At 30.0% G+C, this 24,297-nt stretch overlaps 1 protein-coding gene across 1 annotated transcript in view; it reads right to left on the bottom strand.

The window, feature by feature from the left end:
* The window catches only part of LOC148304434 (uncharacterized), a 160,493-nt gene that overhangs the window by 4,250 nt on the left and 131,946 nt on the right, over positions 1 to 24,297 (bottom strand). Inside the window, exon 4 of the mRNA XM_088268309.1 lies at positions 13,549 to 13,614. Coding sequence (XP_088124435.1) covers positions 13,549 to 13,614 — 66 coding nt within the window. The remainder of the gene's footprint in view (positions 1 to 13,548; positions 13,615 to 24,297) is intronic.

The following is a 24,297-nucleotide window of genomic DNA, read 5'->3' as shown; positions in this document are numbered from 1 at the left end:
TTAATAGATAAAAGTTTTTCAGTTTGCATGAAAAACAGTATGAAAAACAGATTAAAAGGTCTAAATCACACTGAAACCCATTCAATTTTATTTATAAACACAATAGTGATGTCTTTTTCTTCATTAATGAACAAGATAAGTGTCTTTATCTTCCGTTCTTGAGCTTGAGAAAAAATCATCAAAGATTTGTATAATAGCTTTTCATTCTCAGATTTTACATACATTCTTAGAAAATCGTTCAAATTTTCACAAAGAAGCTGTTTTTCATTCAAAATTTCAAATTATCCGGAGCACTGTATTTCCCTTGAGCTGTTATAAAGCTAATACAAGAAGTACAAGAATTGGTTTAATGGTCGCTTTTTTCAGAGCTATAGGACTAAAACGATTTTCTTTGTCATTTTCATAGACATTTCAAATATTACACTCTAACAAATATGTTTTTGTTCGAATTTAAAAAGATATATAAAATTTTAAGAGATATATATATGTCAGCTATAACCTGTGTCCATATATCGCTCACTCCTTTCAAGAACGTCATAAAACAAAAAACCTGATTTTTCAAGAGCACGTTTTTAAAGTATAAAAATATAATACAATGTATTAAAAATAAATGTCAAGCCATTTATTGAACTTTTTAGTATGCAACAGATCTTTTTAGGTTTTTTCTCCATTTGAAAAATATTTAGTTTATTAAAAAAAATAACTAACAATACGTTTTATTCAAAATGCAAAAACAACACATTCTGCCCTGTAGCGGGTAAATATCAACTTATAAATATGCCTTTTTTTTGGGATATAGTACATTTGGGCATTCCGAAAACATGCACAACTGAAAATTGACGATTTTTTTATTTATGACGTTCTTGAAAGGAGCGATATTATAATTATAAGTGCTAGTTAAATATGATTTTAGAGTTTAAAACTACGCATCACTAGGAAGAAAATAGGTCTATGTTAAAAATAAGTTAGCAGAAGAAGGATGAACGTAGACTGAACGAAGTCGAAATGCGATCTCTCTAACGGATGTGTCGAAAGGTTGTACGATAGATGTTCGAATGTTGAAATAAGAAAAAATGAAAGTCTGAGTTAATATAGTTGATAAAAAAAAATAAAGAATTATGCGTTGAGAAGATTTGGACTGGGATAAAATAGTTTTAAACAAAAATTGTCATGAACATATTATTAGAAATAAGGATAAAATAAGACTGCCATTGTAGAAAAAACCAAGTCGCAAAATTGCCTAATGTATAAGGTTTTAAGAATGTATGAAGAATGAAAAGAGTCTGAAAGAATTAAAAAAAAAAATTGTTTACTGTAAAGAGATGTAAATATATAAAAAGATGATGTAAATTAAGTGTAAATAATAGTTTATATAAGTTGTTACATAAGCTAACTTAAGAAAACAAAAGTGGAATGACTGAGTGAGGAAAGAACAGTAAAAGAAATTCATGAAGCGAATGTAGTTGGAAACAGGGGCAGAAGAAATCCAAGAAAAACTTGGCATGATCAAGTAAATAAAATACTTAAAAGTGGTCAGGGTATGAGTCGGAAAAATCGGCAGGTATATATCGAAATGCACTAATGGAAAATAGGCGAAAATTGTTTGCAAATACAGATTGGTGGAGCGTTCTATTCTCTCTGCCTACCCCTGCATGTAATCCGCGTGATGGTTGATAAACGATTAAGAAAACTCACATTCGAAAGTTTATAAGTCTCTTCTGTAAAAATTCCTTATATGCAGCAGGTACGTCTTATTGAAAAATTTGCAACAAAAAAACAAAATAATTTGGGATAATTTATTCACATCTAATTTCGCAACATGCTACCTCAAGGGCGCTTCAAAATTACGACAAAATAAGAAAACATAACTCGCTTTAGTTCAATGAAAGGATTTCAACTAAAAATACTACAAACATAAAATATTTAAAAAAAATGAATAAAAAAATACTTTTCAATTCAATTGTAAAGAAACATCTTGTGTACAACATTTTGACTGTGTACAAATACTTGTTCACAAATCACCCACTCCTTTCAAGAACGTCATAAATCAAAAAACTTGATTTTTCAGGAGAACGTTTTCAAAGTTTAAAAATATAATACAATTTAAAAAATAAATATCAAGCCACTTATTGAATTTATTACTGTGCAACAGATCTTTTTAGGTAAAGCCTGAAGGTTTTTTCTCCATTTGCAAAATATTTAGTATATTCAAAAAAAGAATTAAGCAATACCCTTTCTTCAAAATGCAAAAACAACACATTCTGCCCTGTAGCGGGTAAATATTAAGTTAAAAATATACCGCTTTTGCTGGGATATAGAACATTCTCTGGGCATTCCGAAAACATGCACCACCGAAAATTGACGATTTTTGATTTATGACGTTATTGAAAGGAGTGACGGAAATATGGATTATCTCCTATTAGAAGTTTTTTTTTAATTATTATTTTGACATCTCAATAAAGATGAAGAAGGATTTAAAAGTCCGGGCATTTATGGGGCTTGTAAAGTGGTCACTGAAACCAGCCTATGACGTTCGTGAGCCTCGTAAATGCCTAGACTTACATATTCTTCTTTATCTGAGTTGAAATAAAAAAAAATATTTTTAATTTTTCGGATTAAATTTAACGTGATTTATGGCAACCCTGTCGAGATAATACGTGCACAGCTGCTGCACGTAAAATGTATTACAAGAAGTTTTAAAACAACGACAGTGTTGCCCATTACATTCTGAGACAACACCCGCTCTTGGTATTTACCGGATCATTCAACCGAATCATGACCCCACCAGGGAGCAGAGAAGTGGTGCATTTACCGCAAACTACCAAAACGGATCTAAGCAATACTAGTTAGTTTGCGGTAAACGTAAGTGTGTTTTGTTGAGTTTTAAGAAAATAAACAATTGGTAAGAGTTCCAAAGAAAGGAAAAGACAGACCATGGTTTAAAAAGAAGTTAAAACCTCTAAATACTAGATTCGAAGATATTTGTGGATAATTATCTTAGTCTATTGTCCGCCTCCATAATGTAATGGTCAGCACGCTACCGGCTACCGTTCTGGAGCTCCCGGGTTCGATTCCCAGGGGGGGGGGGTCGAATAAATAAAAGTGATTTTTTCGCTCTAATATTTATTCAATATTACCTTGGACCAACCTACCGCTTCAGGTACCAACCTGAAGCGGAGGGCTGATCATCATTCCTTCATGTGTTAACGATCAAGATAACACTACGTTTATATGATGCAGTGCCCTATGCACCATCGCGTGCGGATGAGGCTTTGAAGAAGACGATATATACACACACACTACATATATATATATATATATATATATATATATATATATATATATATATATATATATATATATATATATATATATATATATATATATATATATATATATATATATATATATATATATATATATATATATATATATATATATATATATATATATATATATATATATATATATATATATATATATATATATATATACATATATATATTTATATTTATAAAAAAAAGTAATTCATGAAATAATAAAATAATGTATCCGCTTAAACCTGAACAAAAAAAAAAATGTGTATTAAATAAGCATTATTATTATTTTTGATCAAATTTAAAGAAAAATTGTTCGACTCATGCATTCTATGATATTTTTTGTTATTGGTACCTATTTTCTAAAAACTTATATCCTACCCCCCAAAAGAATTGTTGAAATGTAATTGCGCAGTGAACGCAGTCGAAATTCGCTCCAATATCGAATGTGACGCATTTAGTTTGTTTGTTGTTCTTCGACATATGTGAAAACAATGTGATAACTCTGTTACATTATTTTATAGCCGGCGGCTATGTCACGCGTTATCGCGAATAATGTATGTGTTTTTTTTTGGTTATGTTTGCGAAAATATCGGTATGTTTTGGAGCATGTGATTTTGCCGATTTTAATGTGTATTATATACGTCTGTAATCGGCTGTGATATTTCCAGGATAATCCAAGATTATAAAGATTCTTCCAGACTGAGATCGGAGAATATTATTAAGATGATAGGGTGAGTCAAATCTATTCTTATACTCTTTTAATATTGTGTCCAAGAATATTAAATCCAGGTCTAAAAAATAACTTTAATAAATTTGGTAGAGTTCGTTTACCGTTAAACGACAAGGGTGTATCATAGACGACACCTGTTGTCCCGTTTTGGATCAAATACGCCTCATCATCTCCTGATTACATTCCTAGTCATTATTCAACTGAATCTAGTATCAATCATGTTACTCTCCGTTCACTGTTACAACGAGTGATGTAATTTTATAAATAGTGTCATATTTGACTATTTTTTTGTTACAACTTTTGCGTTATAACTGAAAATCAAATACGGGATACACTTCAAAGCTCACTTCAATTTTATAAATAAGTCAGAAAATTAAGTAGAAGACTAGAAGTAAGATGAGAGAACTTAAAGAGGTTTTGTGGTTTCGAATTTCATATGAAGTAGTATTTTTTTGATATACATATATTAGTATTTATATATGTATATTAGTTTTCTAAAAAAATTCTCCTCGCTTGTTATAAACAAAGATTTATAGCATATTCAGTTTATATATTTTTGAAATGATAACGAACGTGTATCGTAAATAATACATAAATGTATAAGATCGATCCATAGAAATAATACAATAGATACAACGGGTCCCATATCTTATATCAATCAAGATTTGTCTCATAGTCAACATTTTTTCCGTATTCTTCTTATTATATTTTCTAAAAAAAAATTTGGGGTTGTAGTCCTGTGGTTAGTGTCGCGGACTCTTGAGTCAGAGTTTCCGGGTTCGAACCAACTCTACCACAATTTGATACCTATTTTTTTAAATGAGCCGTTTATCCTCACAGAAATAGTATGAAATTGAATTATTTTTGTAAATAATAAAAACATTTTTTTTTCTTTTTAATAGAAAATAATAAATGAATAAGACTTCACCACTTAACCTGAATTAGTTAAATTATTATTATTTTAAATGTTTATTTAACAATTATTTTTCAAGTATTATAGTTATATATTTAAACAGTATTTTGTAGGCGAAATTTGTGCTTGTTGATAGTGACGAAAATTTATTAAAAAAAAATTTAAACATGTATCATTCTTCATTATTTATGAAAGAAGATTTTTAGATATTTAAGAAAGAAGAAGTCTGAGCATCCTACGGATTACGTCCTGGCATTTGGCTGGATTAAGCGACCACTTTGTGCACTTGTTTAACGTTCCTTATTCTGTCCATTATTGAACAACCATATTGTATTTATTTTTGAAACCTGTATATATGCAATGGTCTTAAATCTTTCCGCAAATCGGTAAGGTTTTCGATAAATTTCTTCCATTTTCTTTCTTAAAAAAGGGAAGAATGATACATGTTTCATATTGTTGTTCAAGTTAGGACATCTTCAAAATCGACATCCCATCCGTAGGGTGTATAATCCAGTGTCCAATATAATGAATAATATTGATATAAAATTTTGAATATTTAAATCACTAACATTGTGGATCATTGTAATACAAATAACATTCATATTGTTTGAAACAAAATGGTTCAAAATTTGTCAACTTCAACCGACGCGCAGTGCTTTTAAAGTGAAATTGGATACGTAAAGCAAAAAAAAACACTTTAAGAGTTTCATGGTTCTCATTTGTCGACTAGTTCCTCTATGCACAACGCCTGAAAAATAATACTAATATGTTTGGAAAATATCACAAAGTTTTCTGCGTCTTTTATCCAAAGTAAACAAACTTTCTTGTCTACCGTTCCACTTGTATATCGCGAACTAGGGCATCTTGACTCGCGGACAACTTCGCCCAGTGCCAACTCGATCTAAAAGAATTGCTACCGAGTTGTTTTCATTTCCGGTAACATTGACCTTGATAGCGTAACCTGGTTACATCATTCTATAGAGTGCCCTTATTATAGCGCTTTTCCTCTGTTAGTCCGAATGATGATGTCAAATTAATTATGTATATCAGTACGATGATTTTGTCACGTGATTTAGTCATGGACAAATATGACAGTAGGCTTTGATTTTTAAACACTTCATTATTTACAAAATTTTGAGTGTATTCAAATACTTTTTCACAAATCTAAGGTAATCTTTTCTCTACTTAGGCGTTATTTTTATATATTTTTTTGACATCTCAACATGAACAAAAAAGAATATGAAGTCAGGGTTTTGACAGGGTTTATGGCTTGTCATAAACTAGTTAAGTGATCACTTTACACATGTGCATCATTCATCATTCTACTCATGATTGATAACCACACAACTGAAATAATAAATAATAAATGTCTCAGCTAAATAAAAGCTTTCTCAATCCAACCATAGATGCTGAATATGGATAAATATTGTTGGATAAGTTTGTAAAAAAAACTCTTAATGATAACAGTTTTCATTGAATGATAATACTGAAAATAATATGAATTCAATAGTAAAAAATATCATTGTTGTGTAACACGTTGTGTACAGCATACGCGCCAGGCGCGAACGTCTAATATTTTCCCCGGTACAGAATACGCGTTAGAGGCGTATGATTGATAACAATGAGTCAAATGGCTTTTAAGTATCATCGCGCAATTGAAAGTATACCCTTACATGTATAATAAATGAAAATAAATACAAAATACATGCGGAAGCTAAACTGGCAGTGCACAACGGAGTCCTGGTTCCAACTCTAATGTATGGAAGTGAAACATGGAGTTGGCAAAAGAAGGATGAAAGTAGACTGAATGCAGTCGAAATGCGATCTCTCAGAAGAATGTGCGACAAAACGATGTATGATAGATGTGCGAATAGTGAAATAAGGAAGGAATGCAAAGCTGAGATAAGCATTATCAATAAAATAAAGAAAGGTGTGTTGAGATGGTTTGGACATGTAGAACGAATGAGTGAGGGAAGAACGGTTAAACAAATTTAAGAGGCGAATGTTTTTGGAAAAAGAAGCAGAGGAAGACCGAGAAAAACATGGCACGATCAGGTATGCCAAATGCTTGAAAGTGGTCAGGTTAGGAGTCGTAACAATCGGCGGGTATGTATGAGGAGATGCATGAACGTGGAAGAGGCGAAGAATGTTTGCAAGGACAGAGTGGTGTGGCACTCTATTCTCTCTGCTTACCCCTGCGGGGAAGCGGCGTGATGGTTAGTTAGTTTAAATACAAAAGAGTATTAATTGAATGCTCATATCTGAATGTATAATTTGCGAGTGTGCAAGCTCAGCTTTAGTTCCTCGACGACTCATGTTTATACTCGCTTGTCTCAAAGCGAGTATAAAGATGCTCCGCGCGTGAAATCTACACACAAAGAGTCTAGTATCTACAAAAATTCTAGTATAGTTTAAGCGTTTTGAAAATTATATTTTGTTAGCGTATCGTTATTATTCACGATACATTGAACGCAGTAAACGTATTAAGTGATAATGGTGAAATAACTAAACGGAACCGTGTTATTACAACGAATAAGTAGGTTATCAAATTTAGTTTATTTTGTTCTCACAAATGTAGTTTAGGTTAGGCGTAATAGACAGATGTAATCACAATTATTCCATGTATGTAAACGAGATCAATACAAAAAATGGCGCCAGGTTGAAAACGTAGACTATACGTGTCTCCTTCATTACCCATCATCATCACCAGGCAAGAAAGTGATGGAAAACCGAATGAATTTTGTTCGAGCTGTGCTACGTTAAGTGGTAGCGATTAAACTAATTAGAAATGAACTCGGGTGTAATTGTTATATGCTTAATTATTCTACAGAGTGTCCTAAAAGTAATGATTATTTTTTAATCAATTTCTTAAAGAACATAATTTATGAAATATGTATGAATGCTATATTGCTGAAGATACAACATTTTGAGTGTGTACAATTACTTGTTCACATACTAATAAAAGAGTTTCTACTCAGTAAAAAGATTCTTTTTATCTCACCAATAGCTGTCTCTAGTGAAGTTCTAGTGATTCAAAAAAAGTTTCGAAATGGTTTATATATTTTATATATAATAAAGAAATTCCAAGAATTTTAATAGTGTGGTTGTCAATAATGGATAGAATTGGTAAATGTTACACGTGTGTAAAGTGGTCACTTAAACCAGCCTATGACGGTCATCAGCCTCGTAAATGCCCTTTTCTTCCTTTTTCCATATTCTTCTTCATCTTTGATGAGATGTCAAAAAATAATTGCTGAAGATACCTATTCGGATTTCTAGGGGTTAAATAAAACATTAGATTCTTTCATGCTATTTGTTGAATATTTTCGTCAACCATTATGAATTACCTTGTTTTCATAAGATTAAAGATCAAATTAACACTATTCTGATTTTATGGAGTGTCTTATGGATCATTTAGGGAGGATGAAGGTCAGAATAAGAAGATACTAGAGAAAAAGTAATCTACCCTTCGAGATGAAATATTTTTTTAAAATCATATGTTTAAGTCAGTTTTTTAAAGAAATTCATGAAAACATTTTAAAATCCTAAGTAACAAAATTCCTTTGTAAATTCTTCTTTAAACCCTAGGGGTTTTAAAATAAAATAAAAGACATTTTTTCATGTTATTTGTTTAATATTTCCCTGGACTATCTTAAAGATTTCCAGTCGTGACACACACACACACACACACACACACACACACACACACACACACACATATATATATGTATATATATATATATATATATATATATATATATATATATATATACAGTATCTACTCAATGAATTAGGGCCACCCATTATTTTTTTGAATACTCTGAAATCTTTTGGATTATTATATTTATTTTACATAAATACTTTAAGTTTTCTATTGACATCTAATATCATGTATATTACCTTCAATAATATGTAAAATATACCTGGATTATTTAACCCTTTACAAAATTTCAAACCCTTTTTCTGAGAAAGGTCCCTAATTAGCACAGGTAGACAGATAGTTGAAAGTTCAAAAAATAGTCCTATCTCATTTATTAGTGAAGTTTCTTGAGTTCTGGTTGTTGTTTTGTTCAGAGAGGTTATATAGGTATCGTGTCTTGTGAAAAAAACTTAATTTATAATTTTAGTTCATAGAGTATATTTTTTTTTTTGTAAACACAAGTGTTTTTTTTGAAAAGGACGAAATGGGAAAAAGTAAAGACATTTCTGAGGAAAAAAAGTCTAGTGTTATAGTGCTACTGAAATTAGGAATACTATCTAATAGAGAAATTTCAAAAAAAGAAAACGTTTCTCGTCAAACAGTGGACAGAATTTCAAAATCAATAAAAAATCAGTCACCCGCCACCAGCAATCGGCGAAAGAACTGTCGTAGGATTAGAAAAACAACACCGAGGACTGATCGAAAAATCGTTCAAAGTGCCTTAGAAAACCGTAGTGCATCAGCAAAAACATTAAAAATAAAATTGGAAGAAGAGGGTATAAATATATCGGTATCAACACTGAGGCGACGTTTTTACGAAGTAAATCTGAAATGCAGGCGCCCTGTAAAAGTACCAAAATTGACACCACGAATGAAAGCAGATCGATTAAAATGGGCCAGGCTACATCGAAATTACTCGGTAGATGATTGGAAAAAGGTATTTATTTAAACTGAATTTTCAACATATCATTTTAGTAAATAAACTTATATATTTGAATTAAACTTAAATTTTCATTATTTTTCAGGTCATCTTTAGTGATGAGTGCCGGTTAGAAGCCGTGACAGAGAGCCGTCGATTCATCAGGAGAACACCAATGGAACGTTACAATGAGGCCTGTGTGGTAAAAGTTATCAAACACCCCCCTGCAACAATGATTTGGTCATGTATTATTAACAATTTACCTGGGCCGTTGTTTTTCGTGGAAGGAACAATGAACCAAAATTCCTATAAGCAGGTCCTCGAACGAATTTTATTGCCCTTCTACCACACTCGACCCAACAGAAGGTCCATACACCTTCATGCAGGATGGGGCACCTTGCCACCGGGCTAAATCAATAATAAAATTTTTGTCTAACAAAAATCTGCCTTTGCTCCCCTGGCCTGGAAATTCTCCGGACCTTAATCCTATAGAAAACGTATGGATCATGTTAAAAAATAAGGTATACTCATTTCCAAATCCGACAGTAGACTGTCTAAAAAAAAATATTCAAAAAATTTGGTCAGAAGACGAAGAAATAAAAAACATGATAAAACAGTGCATTTTAAGTATGCCAAAAAGAATTGAGGCAGTTATTTCTGCCAAAGGTGGAAATACTAAATACCAACTATATTTATATGAAAATATATGCATAATTTAAGCGTAATAAAGTGTTCATGTGTAAATAAAATTCAATGTTGTTTTATTCAAGGTTTTCTCTGAGTTATTCCTGTTTGAATTGAGAAATTGCGCGAAATTCTGCGTGGCCCTAATTCATTGAGTAGATACTGTATATATATATATATATATATATATATATATATATAGATGTCCGCCTCCGTAGTGTAATGGTCAGCACGCTCGGCTACCGTTCTGGAGGTCTCGGGTTCGATTCCCAAGGGGGGTAAAATAAATATAAGTGATTTTTTTCATTGTAATATTTATTCAATCTTACCATGGACTGAAGCGAGGGCTGATAACCTTTCCTTCACTTGTAAACGATCAAGATAACACTGCGTTTATTTGACACAGTGCCCTATGCACCATCGGGGTGTGGATAATGGTTTTGTTATTATTATTTATATATATATATATATGTATATATATATATATATATATATATATATATATATATATATATATATATATATATATATATATATATATATATATATATATATATATATATATATATATATATATATATATATATATATATATATATATATATATATATATATATATATACATGTATATATATATATATAAATATATATGTATATATATATATATATATATATATATATATATATATATATATATATATATATATATATATATATATATATATATATATATATATATATATATATATATATATATATATATATATATATATATATACACATATGTGTGTGTGTATAAAATGTTTATTATTTTTGGATTTTAGGACACCCTATTGTTAAGATTAATACTATTAATGTCATGTTAAAAGATATTCGACTACACGTATGTTTCAAACAGTAAAAATGATGATTCTTAATTTGCCTTATGGCGTTTGGAATGTTGTATATAGGACATCGATTAAATGTTTATAAAAGTGTAAACTAACTATCACGCCGCTCCCTACTTTCAAGTATTTGAAAGACTTGAGCTTGTCAATTTTTCCTTGGACTTCATTCGATTCATAATTTTGTTTTACCGTTCTTACTCACTTATTGGTTCCAAATATCCATCTTTACATCTATCAAACTATCTCAACAGAAGTAAAAAAATATACGAGCACACCAAGGAAGCGGATAATTCTAAAATTTAGCTTTAAAAATTTCAGATTAGTGTAAGAAACAAAGGAAAATGGATTTTTCTTGAATGTTTTCGCAGATACTGTGTGGCACATTTTATAAACTTTATAAAATTATAATTTAGTTTTAACCACTTTTTTATCAATACAATTTAACCGAATCAAAATTTAAAATGGATTTTTACGGAGTGTGTGGAAGTTTTTGGTGAGAGTATTTTAATGTTTTTGAATTAAAATAAACCCTGATGATGACAAGGTATTGTCGAAAACGGTAGGTTAAATTGTATTAGAAAAAAAGTGGTTTAAACATAGTTATTTAATTTTACAAAGAAAATGGATTTGGTTGTGAAGAAAACATGTTTTTTTTCATGTTTTATTTTTTTTATTTTTTATAAAATGCATAGCAATCAAACTTACTAAGCACTGTGCTATGGAGTATAAACTGATTGCGGGATACAAGTTTACCTAACGACGCCAGATGGAAGAAATGTATATTTTAGTATAATTTAATAAATGCGAAATTTGAGAATCGTCTCGTAACAAAAGAATGGCTCCCGGCGATGCGAGACGGGCTTCCAGTAAGTTTTGCTTTGCCTTCATCTGTTATTTATCCACCCGTACATTAAATTTAAATTTAAGGGTAGGTACTTTCTCCTCTTCTACGGAGAATAACAATAAAAAATATAAAGTTTAAACTTTAAAAGTGGAAACGTTTTTAAGATCATGCACACGCTAGCACGACTTGCGTTGGAGACGCTTTATGTAAAAGTTGGTGCAAGGTGGCGTAAAATTCATCACCTTATCGGAAAATGTTATAATTTTTGCGAATGGTACGTTAATCATATTTTACAGTTGTAAACAAAACACCTGCAGTATACAAAAAAATAAAGTGGCGCAAAATAAATCAAATCATTTTGTTTTAGAATAACTTTTTTCCAAAAAAAAAAATAATAAAATAATTTTTTTTTCGAACTTACAATGACAGGGATACTGAATGCTTTTGAATGTCAATTCACTGTAAAAACTGAATACAATTTAATAACATATTTTCAATAAATTTCGCAACTTAGTTGCGCAAAAAAAATGCCTTGCAAGAGAAGGTCTGCCAGGAAGCCTGGATGCTTCTGTATCAGATCTGGGAATGCGATGGGACAGCTTTTAATGACCTTTAAAATGTTTTTTGTTGAATGGAAAGATGATATTTGTAAAGTGACTGTCGTCAGTGTTGATATACATTTTTGACCGTTTTATCAATATGTTTGTATACTGCAGCTGTCTATTTCACAATTGTCAAATAATTAATTCATCTTTCAATAGGATGATTAATTTTCCGCCACCCTGTGCATTCAAACGTTGTATAACTGTTAGTTTTAACCCACATACGCCAATTTTTTTCACGCATGCTCTTACAAAAAAATTTATACAGAAAAGAAAAGAATTTGTTTTTCTGTAAAAGCTTTGTTAAATGAAATGGAAAATTTTCAATTCGTAGTTGGACAAATAAAAACAGCCCCTATAACGAGACGGTTAGCGTAAAAACGTGTCTAACATACACGAATAATATGAGATTTTTGATGTCAATATGTTGAACTATAAAATCTCCAACTTAATTGACTCGTCGCCTATTTTTTAACGTACAAGTTTTTTCATCCCCTACCTTTGGAGAAATGTATCGATGATAGTAAATATTAAGCTTTTATACACGCACTGTTTTTTCTTCTCAACATTCACCAATATATTAATGTAACATGTGTATGTATATAGTCTCAAATGGGAAGTTTGGAAAAACAAAAATGAAGAATTGTATACAACTGTACTGTATACAACTTTCCAAAAAATATGGATCTTCAAAAATAGGCATAATAGAGACTTTTAAAATAAAACGTCATATAATAAATACACTAAAATACAGATACACTAAAAAAACGCTGTATATATCGTCCATAAAACTTTTCTAAACAATATAAAAACAGCCCAAAAAATAAAGCATATTTTTTGTACAAAATAATCTCAAACCTCACATGTTTATTTTGAAAGGTATTTCGATCAAATCTTCCGGCAACAAAATGTTAAAACACGTGTAAACGATAAAGCTTAAATTCCCTACCTTGTATGGTTTCAGCATTCTCCTCAATTCTCCTGCTTCATTCAACCTCTCCACTGTGTCCGCATCCTGAAAGAAAATATTAAAAAGTATTACAAACGATGAAAATACAAATATTATATATTTCACGTATGAAAAGGGGTGATTTTACAAATAGTTTTTGAGTATGTCTTAGTCTTTTTATTCATATACTAGATTTAATCGTCAAGGGGTCGTTTGTTTTCATGATGTATTAAAATGTTTTAAGAATATATTTTTTTATCGTACGAGGAAGAAATACCTTATTTTTAAGAAGGCTGAATAATTATCTTCAAAAGATTGAAGGATTTCATTTATTTTCGTCTGTATTCAATTATTAAAAAATATATATATATCATATTTCTATTTGTATTTCAGTTACAATGGATATTGCATCCTATATTTCATTTACGTTACAAGGTTTTGCTATGTTACCAACTTAAATATTTAATTTTATAACTATGCTTGTACCAGGATTCGAGGCGTTCATATAAGGTAAATAAATATGTTTTCTTGAATGATTTTCGCAGATACTTTGTGGCACATTTTATAAACTTTATGAAATAAACAACTTTGTTTTGACCACTTTTTATTGGTACACTTTTTCCAACCGGTTTCGACAAGAGCCTTGTCATCATCAGGGTTTAGAATAAAATGTTGTTAAAACAAAGTTTTATTTTATTTTATAAAGCGTAAATAAATACGTACATATTTTAAACTCAAACTCTTAACTCAGTAACTAATAATATGGCTTTTAAAAAAAATTGCTATTGATGAATTTTTTTCACGTTAACACGTTATTTGGTAAAGAAGTAATACTTTTTTCGGTTACATTAACTTTTTAACTACAAAGATCGACCAAGATCATTCCAAGTTTTCCTCGATCTTTCTCTGGTTATATTATCAACCACATTAACCTAACAAATGTGTTTCACTTTTCTTTCTTCAATCATTCGATTAACATGTCCAAACCATATAAACACACATTTCTAAATTTTGTAGATAGTATTTATCTCAGCCTAGTCTTTATTTTCTTATATCACCATTCGAACATCTTTTTGAAGAATCGTTTCGAAGCATTTTTTATTTTAAAGAGAAATATTTGTGTTTATATTATTTTCAAAAATACTTCAATTTCATGCTTTTTCTGTAAGCTTAAGCGGCCTCATAATTAAAAATGTGGTCGAGTGGGTTCGAACCCAGAAACTCTAACTCAAGAGTCCACGATACTAACCACGGTACCACAACCCGACACATTCGTCTGAGAGTTTGCATTTCGACTGCATTCACTCCTATTTTTTTATCCCTATTTTCATCCCTTTCATCCCTAATTTTTCAATGTTGTAAATCTGAGAAAATAAGAAATGTCTTAAAATAAAAATAATTACGTTGATGGAAAAGTTTACACAGATGTCTACTAGACTCCTTATTTATTCGTTTACGGAAATTTCAGGGGTAAGTTATGACCTTTTGTATTTTGTCACCAGTGGACTGACTTGTTATTATTTGCTGAGAGAATTAGGTAAAGTTTGTTCATTACTGAAGGGTAGACAAATATTTACAATATTTATTATCATTGTTTTCATAAAGTTTATGTTGAATATCAAAATAATTTATTAGTCGTGTTTATACACTTCTTCAAACCCTTATCCGCACCCCAGTGGTGCATAGGGCACTGCATGTAAACGCAGTGTTATCGTGATCATTAACACATGAAGGACAGGTGATCAGCCCTCCGCTTCAGGTACCGGTCCAGGGTGATATTGAATAAATATTATAGTGAAAAAAATTACTTTTTATTTGACCCCCCCCTCTGGGAATCGAACCCGGGACCTCCAGAATGGTGGCCGAGCGTGCTGACCATTACACTATAGAGGTGAACACCTTAGCATTAGCATTTATTACAGGTTTATACACATAGCATTTAGTTATTTATTGCTTTTGTGTAAGTATTGGATAAATAAAATATCCCGAATGATTGATTTTTTAAAATTTACTTTTTACTTGGTATAAAATGATTTCTTATTACGTATTTTGACACGTGTTTTGAAGTATTCCGTATCATTTTCAAACACCATCGATTTTAAGAAACAGTGGTATTTTTCAAGTAGATCATAAATTAAAAATGGATAGATACTACCACCAAATGACTGCCGAAACAATTAATATTTAATTAGTGTTTTTCTATATTTATATTTTTTAAGCTTATTTTTTAGTGATGTTAGTTAGCATAGAAGCGCTTAGTGATATTATTGGCAACCTTCCGGTTTTGAATTTTTCTGACTTTGCGAAATGAATTTCAATCAATGTTTAGTCATAAATTAAACCCTTAAGAGAGGGCAACAGGTTGTTGCCGAAACTAGTTGGTTTATAAAAATGTGAGTGGATCAAAACACAAAGTATTTTTATTTCTCGAAATAATATATTTTAATCATTATGAAGACTTCGTAACTTCATTACAGTCATACTTGTATTTAAATTGTCTTCGAATTATAATTGAAACTCCAACGTGAGAAGATGATGTATTCAGTGGAGCTTTAAATGCAATTAACAAAAGTTTGCGAAATGTGATAAACGAGAGGAAAGTCGTGAACATTATACAGAATAAATATTTTCCGATAGAAGTCAAGGTGAAAGCTTTTTGCTGTATTACTTTCATAACTTGCAAAGTCTGACTTAATATCCAGATACACTTGCTCAGTATTAGCATACGAGGATGATATTATGGAGCAATTGCAGCTTAGTAGCATGTGTGTGCGCACATTGCTAGAAATAAGCATGCTCATTTTGAGCATGCTCATCGTCATGTAATTCCAAAAAGTAAATGCAAAATCAATAAATTTAAGGCCTTTCTCGCAAAAACAGAATTCAATCACTGGCCGACCATCGGAGAGGTTTCACGTATCTTCACGAATGATTTTTAAATAATGTTTATTGAGTTTTGAATATTGAGAGCATTAACTTTGTGGATCATATTGATATATTATTTCAAGAAATAATATAATGTATATTGAATTTATTTTTTATTTTTTAGAATATATAGAGAAAATATTTTTAATTTTTTCAACTCCTTACCTTTCAATAACTCTTTTCAAACCCATATATATATTTATTTCGGAGATTTTTTTTAAATACACAAACAATGTTTTAAGAAAAATTCAATGACGTCAAATGTTACATGGGTTTAAAGAAAAATAAGTTGAGTTTTATCGAATATTGGGTCTTAAGGAACATCTAATAATCTATAGTCATACTAGAATATTTAGTAAGATCAATCGTCATATGTATAAGGGTTTTTCAATACATACTTTTTTTTTACACACTCACTAGACTCGAGTAGAATGCAAAACGAAATGGAGACAAGTAAAATAAAAAAAAAATGGATTTATAATTCTTTGTTGCGTATATCCCAACGAAATATCAACTACTCATTTTTTTTGTAAAAAGTATGTGATCACTTATTTATTTTTTTACAAAAATGTTAATAATATTAGTAAATAACCACTCACCGAGATTTTTATGTCTACCGGTTTCGAGACGTACCCGTCTCTTCATCAGGACAATCACTACTACCACAGCATGCAAACAATACCACCTTTCACCACCATGGAACCATTTACTCACTTAAAATTTTGTGTAGCTTAAAGTGTGTAAATGGTGCTATGGTAGTGAAGGGTAGTATTGTTTGCATGCTGTGGTAGTGATTGTCCTGACGAAGAGATGGGTATGTCTCGAAACCGGTAGACATTAAAATCTCGGTGAGTGGTTAAATACTAATATTATTAACATTTTTGTAAAAAAATAAATAATTAAAAATGACTAACCAGAAATTAAATGCTTTAAATATTAATAATATTGAGAATAAGTACGTGATAATTCTAAAAATTTTATTAAAAATATCGAAATAAAACCAGTAATTAAATGTTGTGTAAACGGTAAAAGTTATGTTAAATATAATTAATAAAACAACATTTCTAGGAAGGTAAAACAGTAATTATAATTTAATAAAATATAAAGTCTTTAAATTTTCTTATTTTTGATGTTATTTTATGTTGAGTACTTGATTTAAATTCCGACTGTATTCCCAGAAATATTGCCGCTACGTTTACGGCGCACTTTTTTCATTTCCAGAATTTATCCTTGAGATAAATGGAAAATATGTTGTTTAATAAAGCGTGATAACTTCTTTGTTAGTTTCCAACAGGACTCAACTTTCTTTTGTGATATATATTAAAGAAAATAAGATTTCTTCCCTTGAACCACCCCATGAACTTCTTGCAATAAAATATATCTATAATCTAAAATGAGAAAAAAATACTAAATTATATCATATAACTTTTTGAGATCTTATCAAAGATGAAGACTTTTATTGAAGTCTGGGCATCTACGGGGCTGCCGACCGTCATAGGCTGGTTTAAGTGATCACTTTATAAACGTGCAATATTCACCGATTCTACCCATTATTGACAATAACAATACTCAAATTCTTGGAATTTATATATATATATATATATATATATATATATATATATATATATATATATATATATATATATATATATATATATATATATATATATATATATATATATATATATATATATATATATATATATATATATATATATATATATATATATATATATATATATATATATATACATATATATGTATATATATATATATATATATATATATATATATATATATATATACATATATATATATATATATATATATATATATATATATATATATATATGTATATATATATATATATATATATATATATATATATATATATATATATATATATATATATATATATATATATATATATATATATATATATGAACCAATTTTAAAACATTATTCCACAAATATAAAACCTAAATAAAGTTGATTTTGTTTTATGATATTAGTCTACGTTTAAATTGAACAGCCCTCGTAAAATATAATATTTTATTTTAATTTATTCGACTACAAACAAAAGATTAAAATTTAATTTGATTTATTGAACAAAAGATTAAAGGCAACTTAATGGGACTGAAGGATAAATGAAATATCTCAATTGAATGTAAGACCTACCCTGGTAATAAGGGTGTCCAGTAAAAACAATGTGCTAAACCCCCACGACAAATATTAACAACGTTTTACACGGAAGTTTAACGACAAGCTTGAAGTCACAAATACATCATTTCGATAGTTTGAACGTGCAGTTAACATTGAACGGGCGCAAAACAATTATAACACGTAAAATATTCTATTACGTTTAACAGTAACTCATCATAGAAACAATGAAGTTTTAATAGCATTAACTGCCAGTTAAAATATTTAACAACTGTGCGTCAATTTAATTTATACTTTGAACTTCTAGAACGTTAGAAGTTTTGGTACACTAACGAGCGTTCATTTGAACCAATAATTTTCTTTGAAGAACAAATTATTCCATTTTAGAGTGCTTCTTAAATGCAAAATAAATATTCTTAAATATATCTATATCCACAATACCTACATACAATTTAGTTTTAGGGAAAAGTGACAGTTTATTGATTATTGGGTTTATTACATAACAAAATGTACTACTACTGCTATTATCATGCCGTTTCTCTGAAGGGGTAGGCAGAAAGGATGGAACGCTAAACTCTTCTGTCCTAACATACACTTCTAGCTCCTTTTACGCCCATACATATAGTCACACATGCCCTCGGATTACGTAGATTTTTATAGTCTTTTGATAACTCATCTTAAAATTTATTCCATTTTTTATATAGTATTAAATTTTTTAGTGCTAAATAAGTTATTTAATGACATAACACAAAAAAATTGTTTTTTTTTAAACCTTAGTTTCATTGACTTAACATCAGGCAGTATCATTGGCGAAGTAAATATGAATATTTGTTCAATCAATTTCTTCGTTCATGAAGACTTAACTGTGTGACAAGCACAATTTAATGGCATGATTGTCAGCTCAAAAGTAAGAGCGTTCCCAAATTTCCCCGAATTTCTTTAAATTGGATTTTTTTTGGTTCTATATTATTGTTTATTTCAATTAAGAGAACAGTCTAAAGGGTTGTGCGTCGCACCTATTACAATATATATTAGAAGGGAGTGAAATCGTTTTGTTTTCTTCTTATAACGAGAGGAATTGAGGGGTTAGGTAATGAAAAATGAGAGAAAATGAGAAACGTTGAAAGCTCTACTACACAAGTATAAATATTGAGGCTTTTAATCTAACCCAGGTGAAGTGGTTTTCCCGTGGGGATGATTTCAGCCTCTTTCCACGCCTCGAACTTTCAAAGGCTTCAAAACTAATCCCTGAAACACTGCGATATTTTATTATATGTGTATCTTACGCATTTTAAGTAATGAACAACCTGGAATGAATTCACAGAACAACTACGACGTTGAAATCTCCGATTCATTACTTTATCTTTTAACCACTTCACACTCGGTTTTTTTAAAAATTGGTACAAACTAATCATTTTTTTAAAAAAGGCATTTTAAAAACGTATTAGTAATTTTTAAAACAATGTTTTTGTTCTCTCTTAATTATTTATTGTAAAACTTAAAAAAATAATAACATGATAAAAATAAAGATGAAATAGGCTCCTAAGATGCAATTCTGACATTAAAAAAAAACATGGTTACATTTGAAGCAATAAAATTATTATTGAAATATGTCGCGAACGTGAACGCTAATTCGCGCTCTCCAGTGGGCGCGTGAGTGTGAAGCTGTTAAAGATACATTTTTTTAACTTACGTCAGTGATTTCAAAAAAATCATAAAACGATTTTTTTTCAGTTTGATAAAACTCGAAATAATCGTAGTAATAAAAGTCGAAATAATCGGCAGATATGAATGAGGAGATGCATGAACGTGAAGGAGGCGAAGAATGTTTGCCAAGACAGAGTGGTGTGGCGTTCTATTTTTTTGCCTACCCCTGCGGAGAAGCGGCGTGATGGTTAGTTAGTTTTATCAGTTGATAACTCAGTTACATATCAAGGTAAAAATGTTTTCTTAAGTATTTTAAATTAAATCTCATAAAAATTTATCTCCAATTTCCCTATAATTAATTTTTCATAAAAATAATTGCAATATACAATTTACAATTATGTGTCCTCACTGGGTTTTCTCGTACCGAAAGCACATTGTACATTGCTCCTTTTTTTAAAATTTATAGACTTGTATTTTTTTATTTATTGTCACTGCAGACAGTTGGTAGAATTCTATATTGAATTGTCGGGTAATATATCTAACATTATACTCGGTTATTGAATTGAATTTTACTTGTATTTACATATTATATATGATAATATGTGACGCGTTTCGTCTTATTAAGACAAAGAGTGACTGATTTTTTGTTTTTTGTTTTCTCATAATCCATAATTTTAAGTTTCTTTTCAATAATTGTTCTAACCGTAGAATGAGACATTTTATGAGCGCGTGTGATGTCAGACATCTTTTCACCTTTTTATATTGTTTTATTATTTTAACTTTGGTCTCCATTGTTATGGCATGTCTTCTTTTATTATCAATTCAAGAATCAAATTCACATTTGTTCGATATCTTAGAGGTTATCGTTGGGTAGATGCTCGACTGTGAAATTTGCATCACGGGTTCGATTTCCAACAATTGCAAAATAAATTCAAAGTAAATAAAATCGAATTCACGTAAGTCGAAATCACGTTAGTAGAGGACTTAATGTACTATCTAAGTTACGATAGTTACCTAAGACAGCGTCGACATAGATTGTTTCACATTCCTATACATAGGACCAACCTGCCGATGGTTATGCCTGAAGGAAGAGCTACCGCTATGTTGAACAATATCACATTGGATATTGATCTGTTCCATGTGTCCGAAGGAGTTTTCCGAAGCCTGATTCTTCTACACCTTTAAGTCTTCTTTCTTACTTTTAATATATACGCCTTGAATATTGTTTGTTATGTACATATTATTTTTTTGTTGAATAAATTAAATTGAAATAAAAAAAAATTGAAATTAAAAATCTGAAAGTGCCTCACTAGTACCACTCATTATGGGATATTTATAAAGGAGTACAAATTGTTCTAAGGAGTAGGTACTAAATAATTCTGTGATTTTTTAAACATTATTCTTTGTAATTGATATTAGTAATGTTAGTAAATAACCACTCACCGACTACTTCTGTCTACCGGTTTCGAGACGTACCCGTCTCTTCGTCAGGACATACACTACAATTTAACAATCATGCGAACAACACTACACCACACCCACCCCACTTAGTACTATTCACATACACTATCACTACACATGCAAAACATGCAGAGCGAGTTGTTAGTCCCACCATGCTTTTGGGAAACTATAAGAAGTAGTCGGTGAGTGGTTATTTACTAACATTACTAATATCAATTAAAATGTTTGACCACAAAGTAAATGCTTTGAATATAAATAATAATATTCTTTGTCATTTTTTGGGCACTTTTTTCAAGATTTTCCAGATGTATTTTCAACGTAGGGATATTTTTATTAAAAAAATAAAATCATTGCGAGTAATACTAATTACGACATAAAAATGATTTAAATAATTAAAACCCACTTATTTGCTAATAACCTAATGATTTATTGGTCGTAAATTTGGGGTAAGATTTCGTTTCGCAATTATTCCTACCGCTAAAGTAGAATAAGGAGACATTACAGTGAATTAAATAGTTCCATCCCAAGATTTAATTGTTTGAGGGCTGAATTTATTGGAGCTGTTGTAAATTTAAAGTGTTATTTGTGGGGTTTTCCACCCTTCATTAGTTTGTACGTCAGTCTGCGTATGCTTCACGCAAATATTTTAATTAGTGATAGATTCTTAGTCTATATTCGTAGTCAGTAATTTTATAAACAGTATAAATGTCTTGTGTGAATTTTTAAGAACTGTTTTTGTAATGACTTAAGGGCAAAAAGTAATAAATGGGTGTATACAATAAATACTAATAAGCAGGTCTTTTTTCCATGTAAGACGGTGGAATGGCGTTCCGGCAACTTTTAACACGGATATATATTTTTAAAAATATAAGAATTTATAAAACGATGTAGGATAGATATTAGAATGGTGAAATAAGGAGAGAATGCATAGCTGAGATGAACATTATCGATAAAATTAAGAACGGTGAATTGAGATGGTTTGGCTATCTGAAACGGATGAGGAAAGAACGGTAAAACAAATTTGTGAGGTGAATGTAGTTAAAAATAGGAGCATAAAAAGACCGGACGAAAACTTGACGCGAGTAAATATTTTAAATACTTCAGCATGGTCAGGTTAAGAGTCAAAATAATCGGCAGGTATGTATGAGGAGATGCATGAATTTAGAAGATAGAGAAATAATGCTAAGACACAGTGATGTTGCGTTCTATTATCTTTGCCTACCCCTACTCTGAAATGGCATGATGGTTGGTTAGTAAGTTCGTTATCATCATTAAAATTCTGATTTTAAATCTGATATTACATATTTCACCCTTAACTTATACAAAGCTTTTATATAACAGAGCTTTTGGGGTAGCAGATTCCCTTTGTATTGAATAACTCAGCTTTAAATTTTAGAACTATCTAAAATCCTACTGAATTTTGATCAAAACTGAAAACCCACCTTTTCAGTATCTCTTATTCACTGTTATCGATGTACATATTAAATATTTACAGTTCAGAGGTAACCTTGGTAATGGAGTCGTAATATCTGGAGAGGAGAGCGACATATTCACTTTGACAACTCGAAGCCGTCTAACGAATTACTACTAAAATTAAAACTACATTATTTATCGATTCCACATGGACTTTATGGAATGACATGTCACTCAGTCACATCAAAAGGTCAAGCAAGTCATGAAGAATTAAGAAAATTTAATATACATTATAATTTTAATTCTGAAAAACGTTAACTAATAAAATGTTTTTCCAAAAAGTCAGTTTTTAGTTCTACGTTCAACCGCCTTTATATACCATAAACCAGTTTTTTTTTGTTTAAAAAAAAGCTAGCGGTGTGTAATGAAATAAAATTCAATAAGATGTATATATATATATATATATATATATATATATATATATATATATATATATATATATATATATATATATATATATATATATATATATATATATATATATATATATATATATATATATATTTATGTATACTTTTTTTCATCTCATCAATAGATGTCTCTAGTGAAGTTCTAGTGATTCAAAATTGGTTCATATATTAAGAACTTCCAAGAATTTGAATAGTGTGGTTGTGAATAATGGGTAGAATTGGTGAATGCTACACGTGTGTAAAGTGATCACTTAAACCTTCCTATGACGATCGTCAGCCCCGTAAATGCCCAGACTTCCATATTCTTCTTAATCTTTGATGAGATGTCAAAAATAATAAATTTAATTTGATTTATAAGTTTGATTTAAAAAAAATGCATAAGTATATACATATGTACATTCATGTATAAATCAGTTATGTATTGAAGATGGCAGCAGCCATTTTGTTTATTTTAAGCTAAAATGGCGGGGTTAAATTATAGGATTCTAAACAGGTTCTTGCGTAGGTTTACCTTCAACTTCGAAATTGAACCTCCGCGTTTGCTCATCATATTCACAGCGTGCACACAGCATCACCGTTTGAATCAACGTACTCATGTGATACGGCTGTAGTTGGTTCTTACGCTCAACCAACACAGAATGTGAAGACACCCTGTGAAGTTTGCTAATTAGTC

The sequence above is a fragment of the Brachycentrus maculatus genome, unplaced genomic scaffold (assembly GCF_059751285.1).
Source record: "Brachycentrus maculatus isolate JH-2025_06_01 unplaced genomic scaffold, ASM5975128v1 h1tg000318l, whole genome shotgun sequence".
NCBI classification, from domain to species: Eukaryota; Metazoa; Arthropoda; class Insecta; order Trichoptera; family Brachycentridae; genus Brachycentrus; species Brachycentrus maculatus.
The sequence above is the reverse complement of the archived record's forward strand: the minus strand, read 5'-3'. Positions and strand labels throughout refer to the sequence as shown.